Source organism: Tachyglossus aculeatus, chromosome 25 (genome assembly GCF_015852505.1).
Source record: "Tachyglossus aculeatus isolate mTacAcu1 chromosome 25, mTacAcu1.pri, whole genome shotgun sequence".
NCBI lineage: Eukaryota > Metazoa > Chordata > Mammalia > Monotremata > Tachyglossidae > Tachyglossus > Tachyglossus aculeatus.
Window position 1 is genome coordinate 2012027 of NC_052090.1, and position 13556 is coordinate 2025582.

The window sequence follows — 13556 nt, forward strand, 5'->3', positions numbered from 1 at the left end:
TTAGGGGTCAAGAAAGTCCCTAGCAATAATGGAGAAGGGATGAAGAGGGGAGTGGCAGGGAGTAAGCCTCAATATAATGCTTATTTCCTTGGGTGCAGCAGACGAAGACAGAAGATCAATAAGGGGAGAGCTGGTAGAGGGCCTTCAAGTCAATGGTCAGTACTTTCTGCTTGGCACAGAGGAAAAGATGTAACCGCTGGAGGTTTTCTTGAGTGCAGAGACCGGTATCACCTTAAAAAGATGATCCAGGAAACCTCTGTAGTATAGACTGAGATCAGAGTGGATTGGGCCAGGGAGCCCAGTGAATGAATGTACTCTCTAAAGAACTTGGGCTCTCTGAGGTGTTTAGCATTGGGACTTTCCCTGAACTTGGTAAAAGAGCTCCATCAGAATTGGAAAGGACAGTCTGGAAGGCAAGAATCTGGAAGTGGCAGGGGAGATGTCTACTCCCCCAGAACTGAAAGCCACCGGGAGCAAAGGGAGATACTGCCCATCCCCTCGACTGGCCTCTACAAGTGATTGGTGGGTCTTGGTCGAGAATGCTAGTTGAGTTTGAATGGTTATCCCCTTTAAAGCCGGCCTTCTCGATACCTTTTTTGCCCTTCCAGCCTAGGCTTCCAGACTGCAAGTGAGTGGATTTTCTCTATTCCTCCACTTTTCAGAGCTTAGGGAGCAAGCTGCTGTGGGCACCTTGTGGATGTGGACTGCAGGAGTAGTCAGAGACCCAGTGGCAAGAATAGAAGCTCTTAAAAACAGGGAATCCAAAAGTACATGGCAACCAGATTGTCCTGTCCCTATCAGGATTCACTCTGACAAATCTATATACGTGCTAAGACATCATCGCATCCTCACTGTGTGCTCCAGAGAGTAGAGAGCTACAGATCTTGCTGGGGAGAAAAGGAGGCCTCACCACAGCCTATCCTTCATCCTACCTTCTGCTCCTGCCCATGCCAAGGATTAAATCTACTCTAAAAGCAACCAAAGTCTACAAAAGAATCTGCACTGTATTCTGGCTCTGCACTCTTTACAATCTGAATCAAATGAAGAACACCAATAAACATATATGCACAGTGGTTCTCCTCAACTCACCAATTGTATAAACAACTTCAACATCATCCATTTGAGAGTCGGTAATGCTGTTCTTGGCTTCTCCTTTCACATCTCCAAGGAGGAATCCTTCCTAAGAGGATTAAAAAGAGAAGCCACATTTGAAATACGGGCAGATTTATTGCCATTGTTACAAAAATCAACAGACTCATCTATAAAAACAGCAGCTATTGCAATCGATATTTCAAATGCTTTGGGGGTTTTTTATGGCATGAAAAGTGCTTACTCTGTGCCAGGAACTGTACTAAGCGCTGGGATAGAGACAAGTTAATCAGTTTGGACACAGTCCATGTCCCGTCCATGTCAAACTTAATATGTCTAAAACAGAGCATCTTATCTTCCCACCCAAACCCTGTCCTCCCCAACTTTCCCATCACCGTAAAGGGCGGCACCATCCTTTCTGTCTCACAAGCCCATACCTAGCAGATTGAGGAACAACTGTCCCACTACACCTCACAGTGAGTGACCAGAAAATTCCCCTCTAGGGAACCTCGAATTTTTGGGTTGTGAGGCCCCAGGTAAGGGCGAACGGCAGGTGCAGAATATTAGGCACCAGAGCTGAGGTGCTCATGGTCTGGAAGGATCAAACCCAAACTTGGAGTCTCCAACCACTTAAAGCCCCCCCAACTTTTAGGCCTCCCACGAGTGGCAAACACAACTTGGGTCAGTGGGAGTTGGTAGAACCGAAAGGCAACCCATATGATAAGGGAAACAGTACCTCTTCCTAAAATGGCTGGTGGGACTGCAGGTGAAAAAGTCCAGGAAGGGGCATATGCCATTAGGGGGACCAGTACATTCCCATGCTAGAGAATACAATAAGGAGCCTGAGCACTGACATTTGAAAGCACTTCTGTTCTCAGGAATCATTTCCAGTTCAACAGACTACGAGCATCATTGAAAGACCAAGACATTCAAGAGTTGTTATATGCAGGGGACTGCAACACTGAGGCCACCGTTCAAGGGACCTGCAGATAATTGAGAATGTCTTTGCAGAAGTAGATTGGGGCTTTAGGCTGGCGGTAAGTTCTTTACTGGCACCCAGAACTGAATGCCCTCATGGATTTATGGTACTTCAGCATCAGGGCAGTGCCCAGAAATGAAGTGGTTTGGACACAGTCCCTGTTCCACATGGGGCTCACAGTCTCAATCCCCACTCTGCAGATGAGTTAACTGAGACAGAGAGAAGTGAAGTGATTTGCCCAAGGTCACACGGCTGACAAGTAGTAGAGCCAGGATTAGAACCCAATTACATTACATTTACACCCATAGATAAATAACATCATCTTGAAAAATCAAGACATCTCACACACAAACCAGGGGAAATAACAGACAGAGAAGCAAGAGAGAGGGTGCACAAACCACTCCAACTATAATCAATTCCTCCACTCAGAGTCTCAGTCCTGAGGCATGAGGACCAAAGACGAATCCATCATTCCAGATGGGAGACTCCGACATCATTATCTCATGTCTAAATACACAGAGAAAGCCTTACTGGTGGAAAAATATTAATCCCTGAAGGTACGTTCTGTCTGTTCTCCAATAATGCAGTAGTTCAGGGTTGAGAAAAAGTTCAGTTGCAGCACGCACCTTTACTGAAGCCACAACCACGTGTTGCCTTTTCCTCTGGCCATCGCATCACAGTCTATCCAAATAGGTGCATGTTGCCAGAAAAATGTTCCCAAATTCCCCAACGGTGTTCTAACCAAAATGAGTAGTGAAAACGCATGTTTTGGGAGAATCAACTCTATTGGGTTCACGTGACCACAATGTTGTGGGTGGCAGGCTATTTAAATAGATTTGGAATGTGGCTTTGCTTCCTTGGTGGTTGAAATTACAAGAGAAAGTTTTCAGAATTGTGAGTTTCTTTCATCAACTGTGGGCACACTTTAAACCTGTTCAGAGGTGACTACGGGTCAATTCTCAAATGTAACCGACCTCAAGGAAATCCACGTACTAAGCTGTGTCTCATGGTGCTGGCTGTCAAGAGTGCCCACTGCAACAATTAGCACCTTCATGTGCTAATTCGGGTCAGTCGGTGGGTCCCAAGCCAGGCCAGCTCAGCGTGGCTCAATGGAAAGAGCCCGGGCTTTGGAGTCAGAGGTCATGGGTTCAAATCCCGGCTCCGCCACTTGTCAGCTGTGTGACTACGGGCAAGTCACTTGACTTCTCGGTGCCTCAGTTCCCTCATCTGTAAAATGGGGATTAAGACCGTGAGCACCATGCGGGACAACCTGATTCCTTTGTATCTACCCTTGCGTTTAGAACAGTGCTTGGCACATAGTAAGCGTTTAACAAATACCACTATTATATTATTATCTTCTGGCTAAGGTCCTGGTGCAGGGGAGGGGGAATAGCACTGGGACAATACTGTCTCTATATGTTGCCAATGTGTACTTCCCAAGCACTTAGTACAGTGTTCTGCACATAGTAAGCGCTCAATAAATACAATTGATTGATTGGCTGATTGACAATACTGCCCAGCACCTCACCTGCTCGTGACAACAAATCCCCGGAAGCTACAGCTGCCATTCATTCATTCAATCGTATTTACTGAGCGCTTACTGTGTGCAGAGCACTGTACTAAGCGCTCTGGAATGGGCCAAATCCATCAGTGGCATTTTCTGGGTGCTTACATTCATTCATTCAATCGTATTTATTGAGCGCTTACTGTGTGCAGAGCACTGTACTAAGCGCCTGGAAGTCCAAGTTGGCAACATATAGAGAAGGTCCCTACCCTACAGCGGGCTCACAGTCTAGAATGGGGAGACAGAGAACAAAACAAAACATATTAACAGAACAGAATAAATATGTACAAACAAAATAAATAAATAAATAAATAGAGTAATAAATTCATTCAATCGTATTTATTGAGCGCTTACTGTGTGCAGAGCACTGTGCTAAGCACTTGGGAAGTCCAAGTTGGCAACATACAGAGACGGTCCCTACCCTACAGTGGGCTCACAGTCTAGAAGCGTGGCTCAGCGAAAGGAGCCTGGGCTTTGGAGTCCGAGGTCATGGGTTTGAATCCCAGCTCCACCATAAGTCTGCTGTGTGACCTTGGGCAAGTCACTTAGCTTCTCTGAGCCTCAGTTACCTCATCTGTAAAAATGGGGATTAAGACTGTGAGCCCCACGTGGGACAACTTGATCACATTGTATCCCCCCCAGTGCTTAGAAAGTGCTTTGCAATCAATCAATCATATTTATTGAGCGCTTACTGTGTGCAGAGCACTGTACTAAGCACTTGGGAAGTACAAGTGGGCAACATATAGAGAGAGTCCCTACCCAACAGTGGGCTCCCAGTCTAAATGGGGGAGACAGAGAACAAAACCAAACATACTAACAAAATAAAATAAATAGAATAGATATGGACAAGTAAAATAAATAGAGTAATAAATATGAACAAACATATATACAGGTGCTGTGGGGAAGGGAAGGAGGTAAGATGAGGGGGATGGAGAGGGGGACGAGGGGGAACATTGCACATAGTAATGAGAATTTATTACTCTAAATACGATTGATTGATTGATTGCAAAGCACTGTTCTAACAAACAAATGCCATCATTATTATTATTATAATAATAATGGGGGGAGACAGACAACAAAACAAATGAACAAAACAGAATAAATATGTACAAATAAAATAAATAAATAAATATGTACAAATAAAATAAAGAAAGAAATATGTACCAATAAAATAGAGTACTTGCGCTTGGGAAAACAGAATGCAATAGAGTTTATTTATTTCTTTATTTGTGATGGTACTTGTTAAGCGCTTGCTATGTGCCAAGCACTGAAGATGCGATCCCTGTAAACAGCTTCTGTGGGCCCGTCGTTGGGTGGGGACCGTCCCTCTACGTTGCCGACTTGATCATCAATCGTATTTATTGAGCACTTACTATGCGCAGAGCACTGTACTAAGCGCTTGGGAAGTCCAAGTTGGCAACATATAGAGACTGTCCCTACCCAACAGTGGGCTCCCAGTCTAAATGGGGGGGACAGAGAACAAAACCAAACATACTAACAAACTAAAATAAATAGAATAGATATGTACAAGTAAAATAAATAGAGCAATAAATATGAACAAACATATATACAGGTGCTGTGGGGAAGGGAAGGAGGTAAGATGAGGGGGATGGAGAGGGGGACGAGGGGGAACATTGCACATAGTAATGAGAATTTATTACTCTAAATACGATTGATTGATTGCAAAGCACTGTTCTAACAAATGCCATTATTATTATTAGAAGGGGGAGACAGACAACAAAACAAATTAACAAAACAGAATAAATGTGTACAAATAAAATAAAGAAATATGTACAAATAAAATAGAGTACTTGCGCTTGGGAAAGCAGAATGCAATAGAGTTTATTTCTTTATTTGTGATGGTACTTGTTAAGCGTTTGCTATATGCCTCTGCACTGAAGATGCGATCCCTGTAAACAAGCAGCTTCTGTGGGCCCGTCGTTGGGTGGGGACCGTCCCTCTACGTTGCCGACTTCATCATCAATCGTATTTATTGAGCGCTTACTATGCGCAGAGCACTGTACTAAGCGCTTGGGAAGTCCAAGTGGGCAACATATAGAGGCAGTCCCTACCCAACAGTGGGCTCCCAGTCTAAAAGGGGGGGACAGAGAACAAAACCAAACATCCTAACAAAATAAGATAAATAGAATAGATATGTACAAGTAAAATAAATAGAGTAATAAATATGTACAAACATATATACAGGTGCTGTGGGGAAGGGAAGGAGGTAAGATGAGGGGGATGGAGAGGGGGACGAGGGGGAACACTGCACATAGTAATGAGAATTTATTACTCTAAATACGATTGATTGATTGCAAAGCACTGTTCTAACAAATGCCATTATTATTATTAGAAGGGGGAGACAGACAATCAATCAATCAATCGTATTTATTGAGCGCTTACTATGTACAGAGCACTGTACTAAGCGCTTGGGAAGTACAAATTGGCATCACATAGAGACAGTCCCTACCCAACAGTGGGCTCCCAGTCTAAAAGGGGGAGACAGAGAACAGAACCAAACATACCAACAAAATAAGTAGGATAGAAATGTACAAGTCAAATAAATAAATAAATAGAGTAATAAATATGTGCAACCGTATATACATATATACAGGTGCTGTGGGGAAGGGAAGGAGGTAAGATGGGGGGATGGAGAGGGAGCTGAAGGAAGGGGCTCAGTCTGGGAAGGCCTCCTGGAGGAGGTGAGCTCTCTGGAGGGCCTTGAAGGGACTTGCACTTCCCAGGCGTTTAGTACGGTGCTGTGCGCACAGGAAGCGCTCAATGAGTACGACTGACTGACTGACTGACTGACTGACTAACTACAAGGGGCTCACAGGCCCTGACGGGCCGCAGCAGGTGGAGTGAGGCCCTGGGCCCGGTGGGCCCCTCTCTCTCTCCGCCCCCACACGCCAACGAAAGCCGCCCCACCGCGGCCCGCTTCGACCGCCTCACCGAGTCGGAGTCCGCGTTGAGGTGCTGGAAGGCGAGGGCTCCGAGCACGAAGCCGGACAGCAGCGCCGACGTGCTCTCGCCCTCCATCCCCGGCCCGCTCGGGAAGATGGCGGCGGCCCGGCCTCGGGCCTCACCGTTGGCGGCAACACCGGGGGGGGGAGGGAAGGCGACGGAAGAGGGGCGGCGGCGCGCCCTCTGCCGGCGACGGGCGGCAGCGCCCGGCCCAGCCCACCCGCCCCCTTCGCCTCATCGATCAATCAATCATCATCATCATCAATCGCATGTATTGAGCGCTCACTATGTGCAGAGCACTGGACTAAGCGCTTGGCAAGTACAAATTGGCAACATATAGAGACGGCCCCTACCCAACACTGGGCTCACGGTCCAAAAGGGGGCGAATGTAAGAACTGAATATAATGCCTGAAAGATATACTTTCAGTTAAAATCCTAATTTTGGCTTTCCCGATAGCAGAATGAAAATTATCAAGTGGCCCTGTGTTCCTCGGTGCCTGCAGTCTAACTGTTAAATCAGAGGCAGTATAGGAAACATTCATTACCGCTTGCATTTCGTCGCGTTGCTTCTGGTATTTCACCGCCGTCTGATTGAATTTCTCTTTTTCTTGGTTAAGATCCAGTTGGAGTTTTCGGTTTTCTTTTTCTTTCTTTCTCAAATCTTGGGTATTCGCTTTCTTCCTATCAATTTTAAAGTCTTTGCGATTCATTGTCTCCGCCAACTTGTTCACAGCCTGGCAATGCCTCCAATCAATCAGTAATAATAACAATAATAATAATGATGGCATTTATTAAGCGCTTACTATGTGCAAAGCACTGTTCTAAGCGCTGGGGAGTTTACAAGGTGATCAGGTTGTCCCACGGGGGCTCACAGTCTTAATCCCCATTTTACAGATGAGGGAACTGAGGCCCGGAGAAGTGAAGTGACTTGCCCAAAGTCACCCAGCTGACAAGTGGCAGAGCCGGGATTTGAACCGATGACCTCTGACTCCAAAGCCCGGGCTCTTTCCACTGAGCCACACTGCTTCCCCAATCAATCAATCAATCAATCAGTCATATTTATTGAGCGCTTACTGTGCGCAGAGCACCGTACTAAGCGCTTGGGAAGGCCAAGTCAGCAACACATAGAGACGGTCCCTACCCAACAGCGGGCTCACAGTCTAGAAGGGGGGGACAGAGAACAAAACCAAACGTACTGACAAAATAAAATAAATAGAATAGATATGTACAAGTAAGATAAATAAATAGAGTGATAAATATGTACAAACTTTTATACAGGTGCTGTGGGGAAGGGAAGGAGGTAAGATGGGGGGGATGGAGAGGGGGACGAGGGGGAGAGGAAGGAAGGGGCTCAGTCTGGGAAGGCCTCCTGGAGGAGGTGAGCTCTCAGGAGGGCCTTGAAGGGAGGAAGATTGTTAGCTTGGCGGATCAATCAATCAATCAATCAATCGTATTTATTGAGCGCTTACTATGTGCAGAGCACTGTACTAAGCGCTTGGGAAGTACAAATTGGCAACACATAGAGACAGTCCCTACCCAACAGTGGGCTCACAGTCTAAAAGGGGGAGACAGAGAACAGAACCAAACATACCAACAAAATAAAATAAATAGGATAGAAATGTACAAGTAAAATAAGTAAATAAATAGAGTAACAAATATGTACAACCATATATACATATATACAGGTGCTGTGGGGAAGGGAAGGAGGTAAGATGGGGGGATGGAGAGGGGGACGAGGGGGAGAGGAAGGAAGGGGCTCAGTCTGGGAAGGCCTCCTGGAGGAGGTGAGCTCTCAGCAGGGCCTTGAAGGGAGGAAGAGAGCTAGCTTGGCAGATGGGCAGAGGGAGGGCATTCCAGGCCCGGGGGAGGAGGTGGGCCGGGGGTCGATGGCGGGGCAGGCGAGAACGAAGCCTAACGGTGAGGAGATTAGCGACGGAGGAGCGGAGGGTGCGGGCTGGGCTGGAGAAGGAGAGAAGGGAGGTGAGGTAGGAGGGGGCGAGGGGATGGGGAGCCTTGAAGCCTCCACTCATTCATTCAATCGTATTCAATCAATCAATCAGTCGTATTTATTGAGCGTTTACTGTGTGCAGAGCACTGTACTAAGCGCTTGGGAGGCCCAATTGGAGGCCCAATATAGAGACGGTCCGCCCAAGTTGCCAACATATAGAGACGGTCCCTACCCAACAGTGGGCTCACAGTCTAGAAGGGGGAGACAGAGAACAAAACATAGTAACAAAATAAAATAAATAGAATAGAGATGTACAAGTAAAAGGAGTACCAGTAAAAGTCTGGAGGCCTTCCCAGACTGAGCCCCTTCCTTCCTCTCCCCCTCGTCCCCCTCTCCATCCCCCCATCTTACCTCCTTCCCTTCCCCACAGCACCTGTATATATGTATATATGTTTGTACATATTTATTACTCTATTCATTTTACTTGTACATATCTATTCTATTTCTTTTATTTTGTTAGTATGTTTGGTTTTGTTCTCTGTCTCCCCCTTTTTAAACTGTGAGCCCACTGTTGGGTAGGGACTGTCTCTATATGTTGCCAACTTGTACTTCCCAAGCGCTTAGTACAGTGCTCTGCACACAGTAAGTGCTCAATAAATACGATTGATTGATTGATTTATTGAGTAAAATAAATAAATAGAGTAATAAATACGTACAAACATATATACATATATGCAGGTGCCGTGGGGAAGGGAAGGAGGTAAGGCGCGGGAGGAGGGGGAAAGGAAGGAGGGGGCTCAGTCTGGGAATCAATCAATCGTATTTACTGAGCGCCTACTGTGTGCAGAGCACTGTACTAAGCGCTTGGGAAGTACAAGCTGGCAACATATAGAGACAGTCCCTACCCAACAGTGGGCTCACAGTCTAAAAGGCCTTCTGGTATTCATCGAGCACTTACTGTGTGCACAGCACTGTACTAACCGCTTGGAAAGTACAGTTCGGCAACAGATAGAGACAGCCCTACCCAGCAACGGGCTCACGGTCTAGAAGGGGGAGACAGACAACAAAACAAAACAAGTAGCCCCCACCTTTCATTCCAACTTGGCCCCGTCCTTTTTTTCAGTGATGTTTATGGGCCGCTTGCCACGTGCAGAACGCTGTACTAAGCGCTCGGGCTATTCACGCATTCATTCAATTCTATCGTATTCATTGAGCGCTTACTGTGTGCAGAGCACTGTACTAAGCGCTTGGGAAGTACAAGTTGTTGGGAATTTGACATGTCTACTTGTTCTGTTTAACTGTCTTGTCTCCTCCTTCTAGACTGTGAGCCCGTTGTTGGCTAGAGACCATCTCTATATAATAATAATAATAATAATGGCATTTTATAAAGCGCTTACTATGTGCAAAGCACTGTTCTAAGCACTGGAGAGGTTACAAGGTCATCAGGTTGTCCCACAGGGGGCTCACAGTCTTAACCCCCATTTTACAGATGAGGGAACTGAGGCACAGAGAAGTTTAGTGACTTGCCCAAAGTCACACAGCTGACAAGTGGCGGAGCCGGGATTTGAACCCGTGACCTCTGACTCCAGAGCCCGTGCTCTTTCCATTGAGCCAAGCTGCTTCTCTATATGTTGCTGACTTGTACTTCCCAAGTGCTTGATACAGTGCTCTGCACACAGTAAGCGCTCAACAAATATGATTGATTGAACGAATGAATGAATGAACAGAGTTAGCAGACACGAAACCTCGTTGAGGGCAGGGAATGTGTCGGTTTATTGCTGTATTGGACTCTCCCAAGTGCTTAGTACAGTGCTCTGCACACAGTAAGCGCTCAATAAATATGATTGAATGAATGAACAGAGTTAGCAGACACGAAAGCTCGTTGTGGGCGGGGAATGTGTCTGTTTATTGCTGTATTGAACTCTCCCAAGTGCTTAGTACAGTGCTCTGCACACAGTGAACGCTCAATAAATACGATTGAATGAATGAACGAGCTTAACTCTCCCTCCTAGCAATCAGTCAAGCAGACAGTTGAGGAACACGCAGTGTAATAATAATAATAATAATGGCATTTATTAAGAGCTTACTATGTGCAAAGCACTGTTCTAAGCGCTGGGGAGGTTACAAGGTGATCAGGTTGTCCCACGGGGGGCTCACAGTCTTCATCCCCATTTTACAGATGAGGGAACTGAGGCTCAGAGAAGTGAAGTGACTTGCCCAGAGTCACACAGCTGACAAGTGGCGGAGCCGGGATTTGAACCCATGACCTCTGACTCCAAAGCCCGGGCTCTTTCCACTGAGCCACGCTGCTTCTCATGTGGCATAATGGGTAGAGCAGGAGCCTGGGAGTTAGAAGGATCTACATTCTAATCCTGACTCCGCCACGTGTCTGCCGTGTGACCTTGGACAAGTCACTTAACTTCTCTGGGCCTCTTTACCACATCTGTAAAATGGGAATTAAGAGTGTGAGTCCCATGTGGGACTGGGGCTGTGTTCAACCCTATTTGCTTGTATCTACCCCAGTGCTTAGTACAGTGCTCAGCCCATAATAAGCACTTAGTAAATACCACAATTATTATTATTATTATTATTATTTATTGAGCCTTTTATGGGTGTGGAGCATGATGAGAAGCAGCATGGTCTAGTGGGCAGAGCACAGGCTTGGGAAGCAGAAGGACCTGGGATCTAATTCTGACTCTGCCGTCACCGTCATCTGCTCCTTGGGCAAATACTTTGACTTCTCTGGGCCTCAGTTACATCATCTGTAAAATGGGGATTAACACTGTAAGCCCCATGGGGGACATGGACTTTGTCCAACCTGACTAGTTTGTATCTAACCCCATCTCTTAGAACAGTGTTTGGCACATAGTAAGTGCTTAACTAGTATCATCGTTTAAATACCATCAGTACTAAACACTAGGGAGAATCCAAACAAGAATACTTCCCTCAAGGATCTTGCAATCTAGTCGGGGGAGATACACCAAAATAAACGACAGGGAGGAAGCAATACATAAGGGCAATGTGGAGTTGCTCACTAAATTCCCTCTTCCTGGTCTAAAAGTCAAAAGTGGGCTCGTGGGAAAGCCTAGGGGAACAAGCACGGGACTTGGGGGTCAGAGGACCTGGGTTCTAATTAGCCCCTTATCCTCTGTGTGACCTTGGCAAGGCACAACTTCTCTGTGCCTCAGTTCCCTCATCTATCAGTACTTATTCTGTCAGAAGAGTAGAGAGAATATAGAGAAGCAGCATTCATTCAATCGTATTTATTGAGTGCTTGCTGGGTGCAGAACACTGTACTAAGAGCATGGAAAGTACAATTCAGCAACAGAGACAATCCCTGCCCACAACAGGCTTGCAGTCTAGAAGGGGGGGGGGAGACAGACTTCAAAACAAGTAAACAGGCATCAATATAAAAAAGTAGAATTATAGATATATATGCATCAAAAGAAGCAAACAGGCATTAATTATAAATAGAATTATAGATACGTACATCTATACACAAGGGCTGTGGGGCGGGGGGTGTAGTAAAGGGAGCGAGTCGGGGCAATGGAGAGGGGAGAAGGAGCTGAGGAAAAAAAGGGGGCTTAGTTTGGGAAGGCCTCCTGGAGGAGGTGAGCCTTCAGTAGGGCTTCCAAGGGGGGAAGTGTGACTGGTGGATTTGAGAAGGGAGGGCATTCCAGGCAAGAGGTTTCTGGACTACTGCATCAGCCTTCTCTCTGATCTCCCATCCTCTTGTCTCTCCCCACTTCAATCCGTACTTCACGCCGCTTCCCAGATTGTCTTTGTCCAGAAACACTCTGGGCATGTTACTCCCCTCCTCAAAAATCTCCAGTGGCTACCAATCAACCTACACATCAGGCAGAAACTCCTCACCCTTGGCTTCAAGGCTCTCCATCACCTCGCCCCCTCCTACCTCACCTCCCTTCTCTCCTTCTCCAGCCCAGCCCGCACCCTCCGCTCCTCTGCCGCTAATCTCCTCACCGTTAGGCCTCGTTCTCGCTTGTCCCGCCATCGACCCCCGGCCCACGTCATCCCCCTGGCCTGGAATGCCCTCCCTCCCCACATCCGCCAAGCTAGCTCTCTTACTCCCTTCAAGGCCCTACTGAGAGCTCACCTCCTCCAGGAGACCTTCCCAGACTGTGCCCCCTCCTTCCTCTCCCCCTCCTCCTCCTCTCCATCCCCCCCACCTTACCTCCTTCCCTACCCCACAGCACCTGTATATATGTATATATGTCTGTACGTATTTATTACTCTATTTATTTATTTTACTTGTACATATCTATTCTATTTATTTTATTTTGTTAATATGTTTTGTTTTGTTCTCTGTCTCCCCCTTCTAAACTGTGAGCCCACTGTTGGGTAGGGACTGTCTCTATATGTTGCCAACTTGGACTTCCCAAGCGCTTAGTACAGTGCTCTGCACACAGTAAGCGCTCAATAAATACGATTGATGATTGATGATATCCATAATTTATTTATATTAATGCCTGTCTCCCCCCTCCCCGGATTATAAATTCCTTGTGTGCAGGAATAGGAGTACCAATTCTGTTATATTATACTCTCCCAAGTGTGTAGTACAGTGCTGTACACTCAGTACGTGCTCAATAAATACGATTGATAGGTTAATTGAACAGGGATTGTGTCTAACCTGATTAACCTGTATCTACCTCAGGGTCTAACTGAGGACTGGCAATCAGTCAATCCATCAATGGAGTATTTATTGAGTGTTTACTGTATGCAGACCCCTATATATACTAAGCACTTGGGAAAATACAATACAGCAGAGTTGGAATACATGATACCTGCCCACAGGGAGTTTACAGTCTACAGGAGGAGATAGACAATAAAATAGATTAGGGATTGGGGAATTAGTGAAGTATAAGAATATTTACATGAGTATAATAATAATACTGATGATGATGGTATTTGTTAAGCGCTTACTATGTGCCAAGCGCTGTTCTAAGCACTGGGGTAGATGCAAGGTAACCAGGTTGCCCCACGTGGGGCTGACA

At 46.2% G+C, this 13556-nt stretch overlaps 1 protein-coding gene across 3 annotated transcripts in view; it reads right to left on the reverse strand.

The window, feature by feature from the left end:
* The window catches only part of ABRAXAS1 (abraxas 1, BRCA1 A complex subunit), a 46538-nt gene extending 39833 nt beyond the window's left edge, over positions 1-6705 (reverse strand). The window contains exons 1-2 of one of the 3 annotated variants that reach the window (XM_038766617.1): positions 6585-6705; positions 1090-1180 (exon numbers count right to left, since the gene is read on the reverse strand). In XM_038766617.1, coding sequence (XP_038622545.1) covers positions 1090-1180; positions 6585-6671 — 178 coding nt within the window. In that variant the 5' untranslated portion in view covers positions 6672-6705. Of the gene's footprint in view, positions 1-1089; positions 1181-6584 lie in introns of those variants that run through there. The other 2 variants (XM_038766619.1, XM_038766618.1) reach the window with 2 other exon arrangements.
* Positions 6706-13556: the final 6851 nt, after the last annotated feature.